Source organism: Rhamphochromis sp. 'chilingali' (assembly GCF_963969265.1).
Source record: "Rhamphochromis sp. 'chilingali' genome assembly, chromosome: 10".
Lineage (NCBI taxonomy): Eukaryota > Metazoa > Chordata > Actinopteri > Cichliformes > Cichlidae > Rhamphochromis > Rhamphochromis sp. 'chilingali'.
In genome coordinates, this window is record NC_137937.1 from 20,450,259 (window position 1) to 20,472,514 (window position 22,256).

Here is a 22,256-nt window from a genome sequence, read left to right on the forward strand (position 1 = left end):
GTTTATGTTTTTTTTTAACTTTCCTCTCTAATTACCTCATGCTCTACTGGGCTTTATTCCTTTAAATCATCACATCCTGAATGTTGTGAAAGGAAGAGTGTAGAGGCGGTGGCCTGATTTGTTTTCCTCTGCTTCTCCAGTGTTTATCTGTGGAGAGCAGACCCTTCCCATGATTAAATATGCTCTCTGTGTGCATAAGGCCTCTCAAAGATTCTTTCACTGGGGCTCTTTGTTAGCGTAGCAGCGACTTTATTCTCAGACAGCTTTTTAATGAAGATCAGCATTTTTAATGATGTAAGAATCTGAAAAGAAAAAAGAAGAGTGGAAAGTGTTACTTTCTTTTTTTTTTACCATATTCGATCAGGATACACACTGAGCTGATGGGCAAACAAATGACACATACAATTTACATTCTTTAAAACATTTTCATAATTAAAAAAGCATCACTGATCCTGGCAGTGATCGGAAGCTTGTAAAGGAGGTCCTTTTAAAATCTTTGACATCTGAGGTTCTCTGTGCCGATGAATGTCTAAGAGTGTGGCAAGTGATTTAAAAAGATATCTGAATTATTTGCAAGGAAAACTATTAGATGTTAAACATTTCACTTTGCCCTCCAGCAAATTTAGCCCACAGGCAGGACATTAGATGCAAAAAGAAGCCTCAGAAACCCAAAATGTCTTTGCATGACGTGCTGACAGTCTTTCAGAGCCTGGTGTCAAACTCCATATATCTACAATCAGAGCAATCAGAAATGTAGCCTGTGTGGAATTTTGTCAGGAAAAGCCTTTGCTGTCCAAAAATAGCATCAAAGCTAAGCTACTGTTTTACAAAGCAACCAAAGACCAGATCATTAGGAACGGAAATATATACACATACGTTTGTTTGGCCACAATATCAATAATGTAATGTGTTGTACTTATGTAGCGCTTTTCTAGTTTCACCCACCATTCAAACCACTTAAAGCACTTTATCTAGATCACAGCCAAAAGCCATTTAGAATCACCAGTTAACCCAACATGCTTGTTTCTGGATGGAGGGAGGAAGCCCAAGTACCCAGCAGATATGTTTGGTTCACAACAAAAACATCTTTTAGGAGAAGGTCCTCATTCCAACTTTGATTGGAAATGGAAATGTTATAGTTTGGGTTTGTTTCATGCAGCCTACAGTCATTTAGTCAACTATGAATTCAGCGTCATATCACAGAGTTCTGGGTCAGTCTATCCAAAAACTGAACCTGAGCCAGAAATGGAGCTTTCAGCAGGATAAAGATTCTGGTCCCAATAGAAATCCACTAAGGAATGTCTCAATCAGGAGAAACTGATGGCTTTAGAGGAGTCTAATAAAAGCTAAATTGAGACATCCTTCAACATTTTTCAGCTGAAGAGTGGCCAAAATCAGAGATAGTGGAAACTTATTCAGAGGTTTTTAGGGTTTTTCTTTTTTTGCTACATCTATTAAATCTGTTGATAACATTTTTGAAAAAGCTGTATCTACTTCTTCAGTCCCTGAAAGGAAAGATAGACGTTGTTGTTGTTGTCTGTGCCATTTTCACATCAGTTTATGGTTTTTATTACTCAGTGTGGGCCGTGCCATATGGTGACTCTATGCTGTGTGTTCTCACACTCTCCTTGCCCAGCTGGTTTTGTGCCATCAGTCTGCTCAAATATACCTGGATGTGGGCCATTATCCAGAGAGCGCAGGATGTCTGTGACAGCTGAATTGCCTTCTGGTGCAAAATTGTTTTAAATAAGAAATCTTATTTGCCTCAGCTTTGATACAGAGCCCCACTCTGTCTGGCTGCATTTCGCTCTGATCGTGCTGCTCCCTCCGCCTTCTTGAAAATCACGTGTGCACGTGCACATGCACACAAACAGAAATACACACCTGTGTTTGCTAAAGGAGAGAAGGGGCAATAGAGAGAGGGAGAGAAACTGAAGAGCTGTGTCATTTAGTTTCCTGTTTAATTTTTTACTGTTGGGTCTTGAGTTCCTCCTGTCTATAAACGAGATTGCACAAAAACTACCAAGCGGAATTTCATAAAACTAGGTGGAGAGGTAGAGCGCGGTCAAGGGAAGAATCTAGTAAATATTTATGCACATCCGGAGTACTTTCTTTGAAATTGCTAAATAGAGCTTTGGCCTTGGCTTAATTACATTTTGAGGACAAAAAAAGCAAATGAATCAAAGTGAGAACTTTTGCAGGTAGTCAAACTGAATAGACTGAGAGATTGACTGTTTATAGAGATTTTTCACTTTAACTGTTTGTGCAGCAAACACAGTGGAGGTCTGTGAATTTCATCATGTTGTGTTGATTGCTTGTGCGTATACTCCTGGTCTCAGGGATTTGTACAAGAACCAGTTCTTCACAGACGTTGCAAGACGGAGACTCTGACTCAGTAGTGAGCAGCTACTAGATACAAAGCAGATTATGGAGTGGCTACAGCACTAATCCAGGGCTGATGCATTCATTTTGCAGGGACAAATGCAGGGAAAACATCAGATATTATTATTGTATTAGAAACTAATATTTCTGAGATTGTTTCATTAAAAACTAGCATCTCAATTCCAAAAAAAGTTAGGATGCTGTGTAAAATGTAATGACCTGCAAATCTGATTATTTTCAGTAGAACATAGAAAAGATATCTATGTTATATTTACAAAAAAAAAAAAAACTTTCTCATGAAAAAATATAAAATAAAAATTTTACAGGGGCAACTAAAAGCTGGAAACGTAAGTGGTAATTGCAACTAATTAGTTTGACTGACAGCAGGTCAGGAAGATGATTGGATATAAAAAGAGCATTTTAGAGCGGTAAAGCTCATGAATCTTCAAAAAGAAATTGTGGAAAACTTTCAGAATAATTTTCCTCAATGTAACATTGTGAAGACTCTTTATATCCCATCGTATACGATACATAAAATCATCAACAGATCGGAAAATCTGGAGAACTCTCTGTGTGCAAGGGACAATGATGAAAAGCAATATTGGATGCACGTGATTTTCTGGCTGTCTGGCAGCACCACATTAACCACCACAACAGAACATTTCTGTTGTGGAAGTCACTGCAGGGGCTCAGGAACACTTACAGAAATCACTGTCTGTGAGCACAGTTCACCGTGCCATCCACAAATGCAGGTTACAGCTCTGTGACGCAAAGAAGAAGTCGTATATAAGCATAATCCATAATAATGCTGCCATCTTCTCTGGGACAAAGCTCATAAAAAAACAGACTAAGGCAAACTGGAAAACTCTTCTGTGGTCAGAGAAGTCAAAATGTAAAAATCTTTATGGACCATCCGATTTATTTTCAGCTCTCAGTTCAAAAGCCTGCGTCTCTGATGGTATGTGGGTGCATTAGCGCTTCTGAAATTGGCAGTTTGCATATCTGGAAAATGCACCATCAATGCTGAAAGGTGTATAAAAGTGACTTATTAAAGGAATATATGCCTCCATCCAGATGACTTTTTTTTTTCCAGGCAAGGCCATCCACATTTCACCGAGACAATGCTAAACCACACATAGCAGCTGTTACAGCAGCATTGCTTCCTGCACTCCATACAATCCTGACCTTTAACCACTTGAAGACATTTGATGCATCATGAAAGGAAAAATATAACAAAGAAGGCCCAGGACAGCTGAGCAGTTAGAATGCTATGTCATTCAAGAATGGGACAACATCCATCCATCCATTTTCTTCTGTTTAGCCAATTCAGAGTCACGGGGAGGCTGGCGGCTGTCCCAGCGGCCATAGGGCGAGAGGTGGTTTACATCCTGGACAGGTTGTCAGTCTGTCGCAGGGCTAACACAGAGAAACAAAAAACCAGTCAACTCACATTCACACCTATGGGCAATTTTGAATCACCAGTTCACCTAACCCCATTAACTGCCTGTGTTTGGATTGTGGGAGGAGGCCGGAGTACCCGGAGAGAGACAACAATTCAAAATGAGCAAATATTACATATGAAATAGTAAAATGTCTCAGTTTAAAGATTTGATGTTTTCCATGTTGGAAATGTGCATTCTGTTTTTATTTACATTTTGCACAACATCCCAAATCTTCCTTTCTTTTTTTGAAAGTAGCCCTAGTGACACTTTTAAATCGATAGGATAGGATTACCTGGCTTTGCTGAGGTGCACTGCTGCTACACTGCTTATAATCAAACTGAACTACAGTACTTCATGCTGTTTAGTATGGCAGTTGAGGCAAATCTGCACAAACTGGACCATGTTATGTGAATGGAGGGCCCTGCTTCCTCTAAAGCTGTCCTGTCTCGACCTCGAATGATACGTCGTGTAAAATTATTTCATGTCAAGGCTGAATATTGACACTGTACAATCAGCGCTTCAAAATCCCACAGCGTCCTCGTAAAGGTGCCGTCATCAGAAAGACGTTTTAGAAAAGCCACCCTGTGGTTAGAGTACCTTGGAACTGTTTTGGGCTGTCTTTTGGTTATATTGACCTTTATGGTGGCATCACATTCTCTGCCATTTTTACAGCTGATCACTCTTTTCATTCGGTATTAAGCTGTAATTCACATAATGGAATCGTGATTCAGCTGGACCTCTTTATAAGAGAACTGCAGCTCCATGTGCCGTAGATTAACATGAATAACAGTAATTATTTTTTTCATTGTGCGCTCCCTTCATTCAGCATTAGACTTAGTGATTATGAATAATGTAGGATGGAGATTTTAATGCAAGGAGCTTTCTCTCTCCCTCTTATTTCCTTTCTCTGCTCTTGGAGGAGTTAATTGGAATACTCAAAAGATCCTTTATCACTCATGCTGTTGCCTTCAAGCAGACTCATCGTGCTTTGCTGATGAAATGAATCATTTTTTTCTCTAAATTTTCAGTTTTTTCTTAAATCTCAGTGAGAATATATTGTTTCTTGGGTGATATTGTAGCACATATGGTTGCTTTAAAAAGTAAAGTCTGGGTGGTATTTCTGCTTTATTGATGCCAGAGTAACAAGATGACGACAACACGGCGCATCTAGATATTAATAGTGGCTGTCGGAGAGCCGCATTCAGCCTCTTATTTCAGAGATGAATGAATGTTTGCGCGTCCTTTTGGCGGAAGTGATCCACTGTGAGACTCGTGACGTCTCCATAGAAACCTGTAGGTTGTCTGTGCTTAGACGTTTTACCATATAAATTCCTCAGAGGCCTGATCTGTAGCCCAGACGAGAGAGATGAGGAGGGTGCTTCCTCAAGTTAGCAGTCAGTTTTCTGTGTGTCAGATGCACTGAGAAAAAAAATTGGTGCATATAAAAGCCCTCTGTGTTTTAAGCGTTTGTGTGTGTGTTTGCGTGAACGCAGGCTTTTATATAATCATTAACGGAGCTGGTGTGCATCACAGTGACTGCCACTTTCTCTGGCGTGTCGGCAGTGTGAATCATTTCTGTTGATGCTAAAGAAAACAATGCTACTGATGCGAACAGTCCAAGTTTGAGTAATGACTGCTGTCTAATTAGTGAGTTGTTTTGCTTTTTTTTATTCCAGGCTTCTGGGTTCATTTGTCGTCCAAGTATTTAGAAAAAAAAAAGATTTGTGGATTTAATTTGTCATCTTGCATAAACAGTGAGAGCTCAGTTGGCAGATTTTCTTAGCAGTGTTTGTGCATCTGTTACATTTTCGTGCCTGTAGTCTCCGTCTTAAAAATAGGGGTAGGAAATGCAGTGTTGTACTCTATATTGCCAAAAGTATTCACTCACCCATCCAAATCATTGAATTCAGCTGTTCAAATCACTTCCATGGCCACAGGTGTATAGAATCAAACACCTAGGCATGCAGACTGCTTCTACAAACATTTGTGAAAGAATGGGACGCTCTCAGGAGGTCAGTGAATTCCAACATGGTATTGTGATAGGATGCCACCTCTGCAACAAGTCCAGTCCTCGCTACTAAATATTCCACAGTCAACTGTTAGTGGTATTATAACAAAGTGACAGTGACTGGGAATGACAGCAACTCAGCCATGAAGTAGAAGGCCACGTAACATCACAGAGCGGGGTCAGTGGATGCTGAGGTGCATAGTGCCCAGGGGTTGCCAGCTTTCTGCAGAGTCAATCGCTACAGACCTCCAAACTTCATGTGGCCTTCCGATTAGCTCAAGAGAAGTGTGTAGAGAGCTTCATGGAATGGGTTTGCATGACCAAGCAGCTGCATCTGAGCCTTGCATCACCAAGCACAATGCAGAGTGGGATTATGGGTTGTTTTTCAGGAGTTTGGCTCAGTCCTTTAGTTCTAGTTAAAGGAACTCGTAATGTTTCAGCATACCAAGACATTTTTGGACAATTTCATGTTTGTGGAACTTTGTGGGAACGGTTTTGGGGATGTTCCAACACGACTGCACATGTGCACAAAGCAAGGTCCACAAAGACATGTATAAGGGAGCTTGGTGTGGAAGAACTTGACTGGCCTGCACAGAGTCCAACCCAAAAGAACACCTCTGGGATGAATTAAAGCAGAGATTACGAGTTAGGCCTTCTTGTCCAACATCAGTGTTTGAGTTTACCACATGATCTGAATAATTGCATTGTGCTTGGTCATTGTGCTTGATTGATTGATTGATTGGTAATTTATTTCAACATGTGAACAATATACAAGTACATTTAGAAAAGAAATAAGAGAGAAAAAAAATACTATACAAATTACATACAAAAAACCATTCTGATTAATTTACATGTTGAAAGGGAGTGGGAAGAAGTATACACTTATTTAATCCCACCCCTTTGCCATAAATTATCAGTGAATATTTAGTCAGCTTCCTTACTGATATAATTTGTAATAAAAATAGTGAACAGATTTCTGATATACTATATACTATAATATCACATCATGAATTTTTTGTTTGTTTGTTTGTTTTTAAATAGAGACATTCACTTAATTTAAATATTTTCCTTTTCTTTATAGATCGAGAAGATCATATTTTTATAACTCTTTTTGAACAGTTTTATGTTTGGACATTGCTTTAATTCCATATTCAGTTTGTTCCATAGTTTCACTCCATGAACAGAAACACAAAAGCCTTTTCTTGTAGTACGTACCTTCATTGTTTTCAAGTTACAAAAACCCCTTAAATTATAACTTCCTTCTTTCAAAAAAAACATACTCTGAATATTACCTGGCAGTTCTTTATTTTTTGCTTTGAATAGAATTTGTGCTGTTTGGAATTTCACTATATCGTCAATTTTCAATATTTCAGACTGCAAAAATAGTGAGTTTGTATGTTCCCTATAACCTGCATTGTGGATGATTCGAATTGCTTTCTTTTGAAGAGTAAAAAGTGAATGTAATGTGGTTTTATAGTTATTGCCCCAGACCTCTGCACAATAGCTTAAGTATGGTGAAACCAGTGAACAGTAGAGAATATGAAGTGATGTTCTGTCGAATACCTGTTTTGCCTTGTTTAGTACTGCAATGCTTCGTGATACTTTGGAATGAATATATCTTACGTGAGCTCTCCAGTTAAGTTTTTCATCTATTATTACCCCCAGAAATTTATTTTCACTGACTCTTTCAATATCAACACCATTTATTTGAATCTTTGCATTTGTATTTAAACTACTATTTCCAAATAACATCAGTTTAGATTTATTCAAATTTAATGATAATTTGTTTTTATCAAGCCAGAACTTCACTTTACTTATTTCATTAGTCATATCCTCCAATAAATTCTGCAGATCATCACCAGAGCAAAAAATGTTTGTATCGTCAGCAAAGAGAACCATTTTTAATACTTTGGACACTTTACAGATGTCGTTAATGTACAAGTTGAAGAATTTTGGACCCAAAACTGACCCTTGGGGTACACCACAAGCAATGTCCATACATAAGGAGCAACCACCATTTATTTTCACAAACTGCTTTCTGTCACTTAAATAACTCCGGACCCAATCTAAAACTACCCCTCTGACACCATAACGTTCTAGTTTTCTTATTAATATATCATGATCTATAGTGTCAAATGCCTTTGTCAAGTCTATGAATAACCCAGCCACATATTGCTTTTTGTCTATGGAATTTGTGATGTATTCTATTGAATCTAATAGTGCCGATGATGTTGATCTGCTTGATCTGAATCCGTACTGACTCTCAGTGAGTAGTTTATGTTTATCTATAAATTTTTCCAGTCTGTTTTTAAACAGTTTTTCAAGAACTTTTGAGAATTGAGGTAGTAAAGAGACAGGCCTGTAGTTTGTGAAATGGTGTTTGTTTCCAGATTTGTATAGAGGTATAACTTTTGCTCTTTTCATTCTGTCTGGAAATCGACCAGTTTGAAATGATAAATTACAGATGTATGTAAATGGTTTTATAATAGCCTCAATGACTCTTTTAACCACTATCATATCAATATCATTACAATCCAAAGATTTGTGATTTTTACATTTTTTGACAATTTCAAGAACTTCATTTTCATCAACGGCTGTGAGAAACATAGAATATGGATTTCTGTCAATCAGTGTATCGGGTTTTTCCTGTGCTTTCCCAGGATGAGTGATTGTTCTTGCTAAATTTGGTCCAGCAGTTACAAAGAATTCATTGAGACTATTTGCCACAACATCCATATTGTATTCTTCATGGTCATTACAAATGAAATACTTGGGATAGTTCTTGCCTGCAGCTTCTAGAAGAATAGTCAAAAATTCCCATAAACATACTCCTGAATCTTGTGGAAAGCCTTTTCCAAGCAAAATATAAAGACGTGGTGGGTGACTCAAGATTTTTGCACAGTATTAAACATCACTATATAAACTTACCAGTACTGCCAAATGTCTGAGTAACTTTATTCAAGTATAAAAAGTACTTTTCAGTTATTATAGTTAACCTCTCACTTAAAATCAAATTTAAGTGAGAGGTTAACACTTTTCACCTCATTTGTTTGAGAACTAGATTAGCATTTTATAAATGAACAATAAACATAAACGTCAGATGCTATGCTTAGAATAAATATCAACAGTAAGGTAGCTAAAATTACTGTCATCTTGATTAACAGCAGTACTTAAATTCCTCATAGCCAGTAGTAATAGTTAGATAATAGCCAGCCTTTAAGTACTGTGTGCCTTCATATTTTAACAGCTCATGTTTGCTTAAATAAAGATCTGAATGCCAAATGGATGACCTGAAGTGATTTAATTATCTCTGTTTTCTTACAGTAAATGTGAGATCAAAATACAGGTGGCATAATCCATTTATGTATAGTGAGTAAACTAGTAATGAAATTATTAATCAATTTAATTGTGCCATAGTGGAAAATCCAATCTGAAGATAGAACTTTATCTGGTGGAAAATATTATGATCCCGCTGTAAATTTCATTGCCTTACAGTTGCAGAAGTGCCACACAGAGAAAATATTTGCCCATGCCACCGAAATATAGAGTTAATGTGCTGGAGAAGGTGTGTGTGTGTGTGTGTGTGTGTGTGTGTGTGTGTGTGTGTGTGTGTGTGTGTGTGTGTGTGTGTGTGTGTCCGTAAGTCAATGTCTTTGTGTGTAGTGGGTGAACCTGGCAGTGCAATATGGTCATTGTGGACAGACTCATTTCAACAGGAAATTACAGCTATCTGTGTGGCCGTGTCCAGGGCTTGATACTTTCCATGCATATTGCAGACCAGTGCCCACACAGTAGGATGTCTCCATAGCCACCAGAGCAGCTGATACACCCAATCATCTTAACTATTGGCTATACAGTTAGTGCCTTATATTATCCGACTACTTACCTTTTTTTGTAGTTTTGCCTCTGTGCATCTCCACAGTGGATACAATCTTTATGTGATCGATATGCAGATTTTTAGCTTTAACAAAAATCTTAGCAGTAAATGGTTTGGAATTACAACTATTTTTACCCACAGTTCCCCACTTTCAGAAGATCAAAAGTAATTAAACAAGCTAACATCATTTTAAATACGAGGATTATTTTAATAATCGGATGAAAATCCTTTGCAGTCAAAGACTACCTGAAGTCTAGAAAGACAGGGACATCACCAAATTCTGTTTCCTCCCTTTAACTGTTATGTTATACCTTTTCTGCAACCACCTACTGCAGTTGTTGCTTGTTTGTGGGTTTTTCTGGCCTTTGGCAATCATGTTCTGTTTGACTGAAACAGGTGACTGATTTGGCCATTAAAGAATATTTTATTTCCCTTGAGAAAACCTTGGGTTGCTTTTGCAGTCTGCTTTTGGCTGCTCTTTATTTGCACTGCGCAGTGTTGTCTGTTCATTTCTGCAGCATTTGTCTGATCTGAGCAGAGGGTATAGCCCTGTACACTTCTGAATTCATCTTTATAGACTGCTTCTATCAGCAGTCACATGTTCAATAAACAGTAGTGACCTGCTTCGACTGGAAAACATACAGTGCGTGCCGAAGCCTCCACCATGTTTGACAGATAATGTGGTGTCAGATCATGAGTTGATTCATCCTGATTTCATCTGACCAAATATTTGTTCTGAACTGTGCAGGCTGGTTTAGATGTTTTCTGACAAAGTCTAATCTGGCCTACTTCTTCCTGAGTGTAACCAGTAGTTACAGCCTGATGATGGCCTCCCTCATTTGGACCTCATATTGAGAGTTCCAGTGAACAGCTACCAATTGCAAGTTTAGTCAACCCGGGGTCATCTGTCTACTAAATGCATTGTGGAATAACGAGGCAACAGGCCTCACTTGGTCATGAAACCAGGTGTCAGACAAATGTCCAATCACTTTTCATCCATATTTCCCTTGATAACATGTATGTGTAGAACATGTTGCTATTCTTAAGCAGTTAATGCAATGCTTTTGTTAAACTCCTCGATTAAAAGCTGAAAGTCTGCACATCAGTCTGTTGATTGATTTGTTTGGTTTTTTAGTTCCACTGTGGTGGTTCACAACTATAAAAATGTGTCATTGTCCAAAATCTTATGGCTCTAACTGTAGCTGTTGGCATGTGATCAGAGAGAGGGACAGATCCCAGAGATGACAAAACCTGAATAATAGCCATTTCTGATGTCTGACCCTCTCTATCCTTATTTAAAAAATGAAGGAAAAAATGTCCATCCCGGTTTTCCCTCCAAGGCACGAGCGATAAGCAGAGTTCTGTCCTTTCCTTCTAAGATTCCTAATTATTTAAAGTAACACTCAGGTATGCCATTCAGCTGGGTTAGTTACGACGTCGGGAGCAGCTTGGGAGAACAAGGAAACACAGACTGCTTCAGGTTGTCTTCCCAAATCGACTCAAAGGTTTATTTAGTACATAACAGCTTATATAGAGAAAAAAAAAGGTTCGTGTGTCAGCAAGTTCTCAGTTCAAACCAGTACAGACCAAATAAGGAAACGTCTTCCTGCCTTGTGAGCAAAGAAGTATCCTGTGTGTAGTTTATCAGTTCAGCTACAATTTATGATCATCCCAGCAAAATACACTCCTAGACATAGAATACAGAGTTCTTTCATTAGTGAATTCTGAAACAAACCACCTGGCCTTTAACGAGCCTTTTTCTAAGAGATAAGGAAGGGAGGATGGGAGTAAGGAAGTGGTCTCATCTCTGTGGTGTTCTCGACCTTGGGGTACCAGCTTGTGAGTCCTACACATTAATTCTTGGGTCAGAGAGAAAGAGAAAAACAACTATTAAATGGGCCTTATTGACTAACTCTTTTCTGTATAATATCACAATAAAACAATATCCTGTAAATGCTACCATGGTATCAAAATATCACAACAAAAAACAAGTTGGGCTTTGATTTATTTGGATGTGAAAAGTAAGAAACAAGGGTCTGTGATGAACTCCCATCCCTTCCCTTTTCTCCTGCCACACCCAAATATATCTCCTTCATTTCCCAGTAGTTTGAGATGAGAGCTGGTGACTCATCCACCAACTTAACATGCATTCTTCCTTCTTCAGTGTCCCTCCCACCTTAATTTCAAACCCCAGTTCATCACTGAGCTCATTTTTATGCACAAAATTACATTAGATTTGAAATATCTATTTATCTTCCTGTGCCACCAAATTTTGCCTGTTGTGGTATATTATTGAATGAGTCACCCAACATCTGCCATGTCATTGACAGGTGAAGCAGATTATGGAAGAAGCTGTCACCAGGAAATTTGTCCACGAAGACAGCAGCCATATTGTGTCCTTTTGTGGTGAGTAATCAAACAAATTGTGAAGCTTTTGCTCTCCAAGTAATTCTGTAATGCTGGAACGGCTTAATGTCAGCTTATTTCAGTCAAGTTACTCAGAACTCTTTCTCTTGTTTATCTTTCGCTCTGAATGTCGAACTATACAACCTGATCTTACGTTTCTCTTAAAAGTGGCCTAAAACTCATGATTAATTTCAACCATTAAAATATTATCAATTATACATGATGCCTTGCTCAAAATTACGTCACACAAATCATACTTGCTTATATCTCACAAGTCATTTATTGATTACAGGACAAAATTAAAAACAAAGCAATCGCAGTGATACTTCTCTTAACCATTAAGCCACTTCATTGCACTTTTTTCTGCTTTTTTGCTTTTTGCTTTTTTTTTGCTTTTTTCTGCTTTTTTCAACCAAACAACTGCTACTGTTATAACTTGCACATTACGTTTCTCAATTTATATATACTAATTTATTGGAAGTTACATGTCTACTTTTAATGCACAGGTACAATACACAACCTGTACTTTTCAAGTTATTCTAAATATTCTTACTATTCAAACATCTTTCAGTATCCTGCTCTGTTTGCACACAACAACCTGGGTTTGCCACTTATCTGTACTTTAATTTTAATAACTGTACAGTATTGTTTTGGTAACTATTGTCCATGATGTAAATATGTAAAGATTTTGAGTGCTTCTGTTCTATGCCCTGTGTTCTGTTCTGTTTGTATATGTGTCTTTTTGCTGCTGTTACAACCCAATTTCCCCTTGTGGGACAATTAAAGGATTATTCTATTCTATTTACACTCATTCCAACGCCACTAACTGAATTTAATTTCTTTAATTAATATTAGATTAATCAATATTCTCATGTAGAGTTATTGATAACAGTGAGATGTTCAGTACATTCAAAGAAAATTTGGTTGTTACAAAGAAATTATCCATTGGTCTGTGTTATAGAATTAGTTTTTCCACAAGGAGAGATGGTGGATGGTGGATGAGTGTGTCAATGCCTACTGCATTAACAGCAGGCAGTGAAACACTTTTAGCACAAGAGTATATTTATTGTTCAGTACAAATAAGAGATATTTAAAGTTCAGTCCTTTACCAAGTGTTTTTGTTCTTGCCTCCAAATCACACTTCTGGATTGCAGTATGATTAGTGCGAGAAACACACTGCCCACATGCAGGTGGTCACGCTCATCGGATGTCTGGCTCAGACCGGAGCTGTAATCAATAACAAGATATATTTGTGGATTTAAGTGTGAATAAAATGACTCTCAGCTTGCAGAAAAGGTGATATTTTTACTAGCTGTGTGCAAAGACAAAGACTGTTGGGGGGGAAAAGGCATGGCGTAACACAGACCATCATTATTAATGGGAAATAAATAATTTCTAATGGTGTTCAGATTAGAACCTAAACTCTGACTCTTGGGATGATTGGTTAGGCCAGGACAAAGCAAGTTATGCGTATTTATGGGGTTTTTTTAAATGTCACAAAACACACAGGTTAAGTAAAAAAAATAAAAAATTAAAAAGTTACTCTGAAGCTCCGGGAATCAAACCATGAATAAAGCTGAACACTGGCAGAAAATAAGGCATGTGACAGAATAACAACTAACAAAGGGATAGACAGAGCTGTTAATACCATAGACTGTATTTAAAAGATGGACATCACCAGCGTGACATCACCCATTGGACTCAAGCATTGGCATTTTGGCCATGGTTATGGTTTGTTTTTGTTTTATAAACCAGCAGTGGCCATATTTGGAAAAGAAGGTGGTGTCATCAGCAAATCTGGGTAGCAAGCTGCATCCATGAACTGTACGACTGCGACATAGAGAAATTAATTAGTGATGAGACTAACAAAAGACTAAAATTTGAATCACCAAAACTGGAGCAAAAAGTCTGTGCCATATTACTTGTCAGATAATTTAACTGAAAATGCTTCAAAAGCACCAACAGCACAAATGTAGCAGAGAAGTCCAGTTCAGTGACTCTAGTTAACAGAGGTGAAGGAGAAAACTATCTATAGAGACAAAAACATCCTTTTGTTGATTTAAAGATAAGCTTTTTCACATTGGATTCTTGACTTTGACTTCTTTGACTTGACTTTTTTCCACTTTAGCGCGTGCCTCGTGTGGCCACTAGAGGAACTGCACGCGGCACACCCACACTGGCTTCATTTTACATGCCCAGAGGCTGTAAATACTCAGACTAGGGAAGAGAATTAAGTAGGGAAAAATATTAAATAAGCAAAATATCCCATTAAAAAAAGGCCTGTGGCGTAAATGATATCATTCTACTACTGTATAAAAAATGTGCAAGGAGGTGTACCAGTGATAATAAAGAGAAACTGGTGTTGTCTATAGGCTTGTAATTGCGCACTTGCATTACTCAGACTAATTGGATCAGACTAATATCAAAGAAGGAAAAGTAAATTAGACGCTGCAGAAACAGTGACTTACCTCTTAGTGTCATTGTTTGAAGAAATTCATTTAGAGGTATGTGAAATCAAAAATAAGCTGATTTAGAAATCAATGTTGTTTCCTTTTTGGGTTCTTATGTAAGCTCACTCCCTCATAATGTCCGTGTAGAGCCTGTTTGGGTTATTATCATAGTAGGAAAAGAATTTGCAGCACAGCTTGAACCTATTTAACAACCATAAGTGAATAATGTTGGACATCCTTCCCATCCAGTAATCAGCTTACCCCAAATCTCTTTTTTGTAGTTTTATTTTTCTGCAGGAGGGTTATGAAAATAATTTGTCACAGAGCTCAGATTTTTGTTACAGTGCAGCTAAAAGACTTCTTTAATACCTCTCGGTGTTGTGTTGTGTTGTGTTGTGTTGTGTTGTGTTGTGTTGTGGGGGGCAGGGTTGTGCCTTTTATGTGTATCCGGTGGTGCTTTCATGTTTCATTTCAACGGTCTCAGCCTGCACTGTGGACATTATCTGTTGGATCATCTAATAGCCTGATTTAATAGCTGCTGTTCTGTCTGAGGTACATCTTTCATCTACTGCTGTCATACCAGTACCAGTGGCAATTCAGCAGCAGGATGACCCTCTCATCTCTGGGTTGTTGTTTTTTTGGGGGGTAGGGGCTCCTGCTACTACATGTCTTTCAGATGTGGTCTATACAGAGAGTGAGAGTGCGTGGAAGATGGGAGAAAAAACTCTGGGGAGCAATTAAGTTCCAAAGCCCAAGCTAGTGTGATGAGCTGCCCAGGCAGAGGCTAAAATGCTGTTAGTGCAGAGGGAATGCAAAAGCTGTTCACTTGAATTTTTTAAAAAAAAAATGTCATAATAAAGATAAAATGCTTTTGAACACTGTACCATTAAAATAAATGATCATCAGCAAATGTGAGCACCTCTATAAAATCAAAGGGCTTGGCAGTTTTATGAGGAACAACTGTTGGTTCTCATCTATTTCCAAACAATTTGAAGTCTATCATACTACAGTAAGAAATATTATTCACAAGTGGAAAATATTCAAAACAGACATCTTCCCAGGAGTGGCCTCTCAGCAGGTATTCCCCCAAAGTCAGGCTGTGTAATCAGAGAAACCCAAGAGCTACATCTCAGACTCTACAGGCACCAGTTAGCATGTTAAATACTTCCTGAAGCTAAAGTAAGATTGTCAACAAGTGTCCTCCACTTTTGCTGTTGGTAGTGGAAGTATTTTGAGCGCACATACACTGTTTTGTTGCCATATAGTTTTAAAGAAGCACAGTGTAATAAGCAGTCAGGCCAGCAGTATCACATAAAAGATTATCCTTGGACCCTAAGACTAGCTTTGCATGATTGACAGTTCAAAATAATGCTCATATGTCTTATGTTTACCGTTAATGCACCCTTCTCGGTTCATTCACTGTCCAAAAAGTTGTTCACTGACTGACTCCTATTCTGAAAAAGAAGGTTAGATCAGCAGGTGGGTATTCTTTTTCAGCTTACAGCCAGAGTTAGGTGTCTACGATTTCCACATCAGGGATACACGCACAGTAGAAAGAAAATGCCTAAAAGTGAGCAGAGAGGAGGAGGCTGAAGTTAACAGGGGTTACGTCATTATTGGAGATGTTTAATACGAGCATTCGTGATGTGATATTATTTATGTGACAGAAATAAAGGGGAAAACAAACACATTCTAAATATTTCACTAGCAACTCTGTTTTAAAACTCAAATCTTACTGAAATTGGGTTGCTAATAACTTTTTAGAACCTCGTGCTGACTCATTCCCACAGACTCTCTCTCCCGTTCATTTGCTGAGATCCACAACACAAATGCCTTGGACGAAGTGTTGTTCAGCTGTGTCACTGCCAAGAGTCTCCTAATGCACTCAGTTGCCACAGATACAGGATGATTAGAGGCAATTTTCTGTATTAGCTGTTTTCACCATTAGGGACTGAATCCATGCATGTGATGCTCATTTTCTTCACACTACATGATTTTTGTGATTGTAATTGCATTAAATAGTTCAGATAAAACTATTCACTTCACTAAAGAAGTTGAAATTCCAGTATTGAAAAAAGTGAGTAACAGGTTTCCCTTTTTCTAAAACTATGAGTACTTCTGCAACAGATGTTGGTTGTAATTGCAGAGGATTTAATTTAAGTGATGCTGCAGAGATTGTGACATAAGCTTCCACAAAAGTGTAGAGGTTTAAAGCTTTATTGCTTTCAGCTTTGGCATCGGAGACGACTTAGCTGAAATGGTGAAAGGGTAAAGGGCATGAAGTATATTTGGAGGCCTTTTAATATAGTCATGACATTCAGCATGTTGCCCTTAGAAAGATGTGAGGGATAATTAGCAAAAAATGTTCAGGGTGGGGAAAACTGAGCCTTTTAATGGCTGTGCTGGAGTAAAATCTTGTAAACCAGATTTTAACAGTGACAGAGAAAGTCCATAAAAAAGGGGTGGGGTGAAGGAAAGAGTGACAGTGTTTAGTGGGGTGAAGATGGTAGAAAGACAACGATCATGATGCCGATGATTCGGCGCTGGCCCTCCCTCCCTCTGCTCATCTCGCTCTCTCGTGAGTTGCCATGGCAACCCCAGCCTTCCCCCTGAACCCATGTGAACAGAGCTACGGGATTAGTCCTGAAAGAGGACTCAAATGTCAACACAGCTCCAGGCGCTGCCACGTAGACCTGAAAGGGAACGGGGGGTGTCTTATTCTTTGCCACGGTCAAGTGACTGTGCAAGTGTGTCCACATGCCTTTAACTTGTGGGCCGCTTACTGGGTAAACTGGAAGATTATCTGATGGTTTGGCATATTTAATAGTGTATTGTAACCAGGAAAACAGTTTAGCAAATGGTCATTCATCAAATAAGAAAACAAACAGGTCACATGACAGATGCTAGATCTCTACAGTGTAAATGCACTGAACGTACATACATGTAGACTATACAAATACACAGTATTAACTTATTAAAGTAACTTCTATGTTGTGGAGTACAGCTTAGAAACTTGAGCTTTAGAACGGTCATCTTGGTTTTCTCTTTCGATATGTAAAACTAAAACAGAACAGAGAACCAATCACATGGCAGTAGCTCAGTGCATTTAGCCATGTAGTCATCATAGTCGAGATGACCTGCTGAAATTCAGATTGACCATCACAAGAAAGGTGATTGAAAGAAGATTAATAAGGTTGATGGTCTCATGAGTCGCTATTCCTGCTGTGGCATCCGGATGGTAGGGGCAGAAAGTGGTATGAACAACGTGGAGACATGGATCCATCCTGCCTTGTATCAATGGTTCAGGCTAGTGGTGCTGTGAAGGTGTGGGGGATATATTTTCTCGGCACACTTTTGGCTTCCTTAGTATCAGCCAAGCGTTGTTTAATCACCACAGAGGATTGTTTCTGACCATGTCCATCCCTTTATGACCAAAGTGTGCCCATCATTTAATGGCTGCTCCCAGCAAGAAGACAAAGCTCGAATCACCTGAAAATGGTTGCTTAAATAAGACAATGAGTTGGACTCAAATGGCCTCCACAGTCCCCACATCTCAGTAGCATAGTGCACATTTGAGATGTGGCGAATCGGGAGATTCACATCATAAATGTCCAATCCACTAGCCAGGTATAAAAATAAATGGCCAGTGACGATATTTCAGCTAACACAAACTTAATTAACAAGGGGGATCCTCAGATGCCTGCTAATTGTTTGCCAAGTAACATGCAAAAGAACAATTTCACACCAAATTTGGATCCCAAATTTAAGGTGTTGAAGGTACTGTTAGTGCAATTAACTGCGCAACAAGCCACATTATTTGTCAGCTAACTGCTAGGCTGAATGAGAATGAATGATAAAAGCTACCCATAAGATAATATTTTGTGTTACCAAACACATTTCTGGGTGATGTCAAAATTGCATTAGTCATTGCCGATCAAAGTTGTGGTAATATTTAATGCAGCTGTAGGTAAAGTTACTCTTATGTGAAAGCTTTAGGTGCAGAGTATGCTGCCCATCCATCATAATCTGCCTGTGCGTCCATGTGACGTGTAAATAGCAAAGTATGTAAAACAACTTAACATGTGAGCTTTCTTTTTATATTTTTACTGTCCCGGCTGATTTAAAAATGCTAAAATAATATTTTCTGCTATTTAAAGTCAAATGAGTTTTGCTAACATAATAAAAAAAATAACATTAAACTTAAAATTTTGTGCCACAGAAGCATTTTCTGCTTTACATTTTGCCCGTCTCTCTGTGGGGTTTGATGATTTTGTTGTTATGATGGATTCACGTGTCCTGTGTTGTTATGCTTTTCTGACATACCTTATTAATCAGTGTGCCCTAATAATGGCATCATGCTTTTGTACACACAGCTGCAGTGGAGGCGTGTGTCCTTCATGGGCTGAAGCGGCGAGCGGCAGGCTTTCTACGTAGCAACAAGATCGCGGCACTCTTCACCAAGGTGGGGAAAAGCTTTCCCCCAGCTGAGGAGCTGTGCAGGAAGGCCCAGGAGCTCGAGCAGATCATTGAGACAAAGTGCGAGACGCACACATCACAGCTCATATCACACATCACAGCAGACTTCAAAGCTTGCACCAAAGCCTGTTTGTTGTTCCAGCGAAAGCACTGAAAACAAATGACTGTCTCTCTGAAGGGCTGGGGTTTATTTTTATGATGAAAAGCTTCTAAATAATTCATGTTTATAGGCATTTTTATTCATGAGTTACTTATGCCACTGTATTTGTTTTATGCAGATGGGGTTTTGCTTCAGGAGTTTTAAAAACACGTCTACTTCCTAAAATTATAACTCTTTCCCTTCTGCAGACGAAGTCAAAGCTTGCAAAGTCAAGACAGCATTCGCAAGATGCCCCGACTGCCCAGCCTCAGCCCGCCTGTAGTCAAGAACCTGTGGATACGGACGGCTCTTTTTGAGAAGGTGCTAGACAAGATTGTCCTCTACCTGGTGGAGAACAGCAGGTAATTTGAGATGGGAAACAGCATCTTGTCCAAATGAGTTACAAGATTTCTGTCTTCCCGCATAATTCCCCTTTCATATTTGTCTTTCAGTAAATACTACGAAAAAGAGGCTGTTCTCATGGACCCTGTAGATGGACCCATCCTCGCATCTCTGTTGGGTAATTATACCAACAGTGGTGGTTTAATATCATTTACATGAAGATTTAAAATTATGACCTAGGGAAAAGTAGGCAGAACAAGGACGTTATGTTATCCTGCCCTTTTTTACAAGACCATTTCTTATATTTACTCATTGTCCAAGCAAGGAAACTGTTCTTTGCTCTTTATATTCTTTCAACTTGTCCTCGTGACCAAATGCTAAACTGCTGAGACGTTAACCTGTTGACATCTGCTGTGCAGCAACACAGGCATAGTCCCGCAGTTGTTTCCCACCAGTGAACAGTGAAAATTGTTTTCACTGGAGGCAGAAGTGCTCCCTGTCTCTATCAATATGCTTGCATGCTTGTCCCCTTATCCCCAACCAAGAGAGTCCAAGTATCAATCCAAGGGGCCTTGAACTGAATAACAAGACAGGACAGCAGCAAAAAAAAAAACGTTTCTGCCATTTTATTTTTGTTTTATTACTTTTTTTCAGTTGATTTTTGCTTGACAGGTCCGAGACAATATACACACTCTAGACAAGAAGGCTTGTATTGAGGGATTGCAAGGACCTTCATACTTTCCAGTGATAGATTAATAAATAGATTAATAAATTCAGTTCAGTCTTTCCCAGCAACTTGAGTCTGTTAATCGTATCAACAGGATCAGCTTTCTGGGATTTCCTTACCTGGATGATTGGACATGCATGAAGTCACTCTTCTGTCTTTTATTTATTACACAATGTGTTTAATGATTGATTTTCATAGAGATTGTTGCTTAACAAAACTGTTCAACAGTTGGACCTTGTGCATTGGAATACACAAAGATGAAGACAGCTGACCACTTCTGGACAGACCCGTCTGCTGACGAGTTAGTACAACGACATCGTATCCACGGTGGCCTCTGCAGGCAGGATTCTCCTACTAAGAGGCCCGCGCTGTGTGTAAGTGTTATTTGTTGTTTGTCATTTGTTGAGTCTCTGTGGACTATGATGTTTACAGATGACATTGTGATCCATGGTGAGAGTAGGGTTCAGGTGGAAGAGAGCTTGGAAAGGTGGAGGTATGCTCTGGAGAGAAGAACAATGAATGTCAGTAGAGGCGTGTGTGAGTGAGACAGTGAAGGTGGATGAGTTTAAATATCCAGGGACAACCATCCAAAGCAACTGACAATGGACCAGACTGGTGAAGAAGACAGTGGACAGAGGTGGAGTGGATGGAGACGAGTATCAGGAGTGATTTGTGACAAAAGTATGGTTTTCAGACGATAGCACTGACAAAGTCAGGGGGCTGAGCTGTAGGTGGTAGAGCTGAAGATGTTGAGATCCATCCTGGTCATGAGGACATCAGAGGGGTGAGCAGATTGAGCAGCTTAAAGACAAAGTTGAGAGCAAGGCTGAGATGGTGTTTACATGTGCAGAGGAGGAATGGTGGACAAACAGAAGTTGAATATCAAGCTTCCAGGCAGGAGGAAAACAGAAGATTTATGGATGGAGTGAAGGAGGACATATAGAGGGATCATCTGACAGAGGAGGATGTTAGGGATAGGGGGAGATGGAGGCAGGTGAGCTGCTGTGGTGCCCCCTAAAGAAACCAGACAAAATATTGTCAGGGAGTTAGGCTGTTTATTGCGATGACTCAGATCAGTGAAATTCATAAATTTATTTGATTTTGGGAATAGTGGGTTTAAATGATCTCTATAATCAGTATTATGGATTATCTGTATGGCCTTTTTTTTGCAGTATTGATAAGTATAGCTCCAGACCTCTGCACAGTAATTCAAACATGCTAAAACCAGTGGAGAGTAGAGAACATGGAGTGGTTTGTGGTCCAGTTCACTCAGTACTGAAATGCTTCTTGAGCCTTTGTTATGTATATGTCATGTATGAGATTTCCAGGTGTTTTTATCCTCTATTGTCAATCCAAGGAACGTATTTTCATGAACTCTTTCCATTTCCACTCCATCTATAAGCGTCTGCACTTGTGTATTTCTTTTACAGCTCCCAAAGAACATAAATGTAAGTTTTACTTAGATTTCATGATCATTTGTTCCTGTCAAACTACATTTTCTGCTGCAAATTTCTAAAGTAAACATATCCAAAACAATAAAAGCTGTATTTTTCAGCAGATGTGAAAGCAGAGTTAGTTTCAGGCTTCTTTTGTTTTTTCTCTGCACATGTATAGTGTCCATTTATGCTGAGATATGAGCTGATATTAGCTTCGGCAGACTATCAGTTCCGTCCCCTTCTGAGATGCTGTTTATCTGTCTGGAGGCCTCGCTAAGATTGCTGCAATGAGTGGAGCTCAGTGTGTCCCAGGAGAAAGAACAGAGTGTATTGCAGACAATCACATTTATTTAGTTGCCAAGTTAAGAGCGAACCAGGTCAACTTGGCCTGTCCTGTACGCCGCAGTGCTTACGGATGCGTTTGTGTGCTCCAAGCAAAATCAGACTGGTTTTTGACATCGGGAACGACTGAAACTGCATTGGTGTAAGTCATGAGTTTTTGATCTGATTTTATATATTTTGTGTGTGTGTGTGTGTGTGTGTGTGTGTGTGTGTGTGTGTGTGTGTGTGT

The 22,256-nt window shown here is 39.0% G+C and overlaps 1 protein-coding gene across 2 annotated transcripts in view; it reads left to right on the plus strand.

Annotated features, from left to right (window-relative positions):
- Positions 1 to 22,256, plus strand: part of sgsm1a (small G protein signaling modulator 1a) — a 37,833-nt gene that overhangs the window by 1,875 nt on the left and 13,702 nt on the right. For both annotated transcript variants that reach the window (XM_080894494.1, XM_080894495.1), the window contains exons 3-7: positions 12,040 to 12,115; positions 18,939 to 19,101; positions 19,390 to 19,542; positions 19,633 to 19,700; positions 20,478 to 20,623. In XM_080894494.1, the coding sequence (XP_080750620.1) occupies positions 12,040 to 12,115; positions 18,939 to 19,101; positions 19,390 to 19,542; positions 19,633 to 19,700; positions 20,478 to 20,623 (606 nt within the window). The remainder of the gene's footprint in view (positions 1 to 12,039; positions 12,116 to 18,938; positions 19,102 to 19,389; positions 19,543 to 19,632; positions 19,701 to 20,477; positions 20,624 to 22,256) is intronic.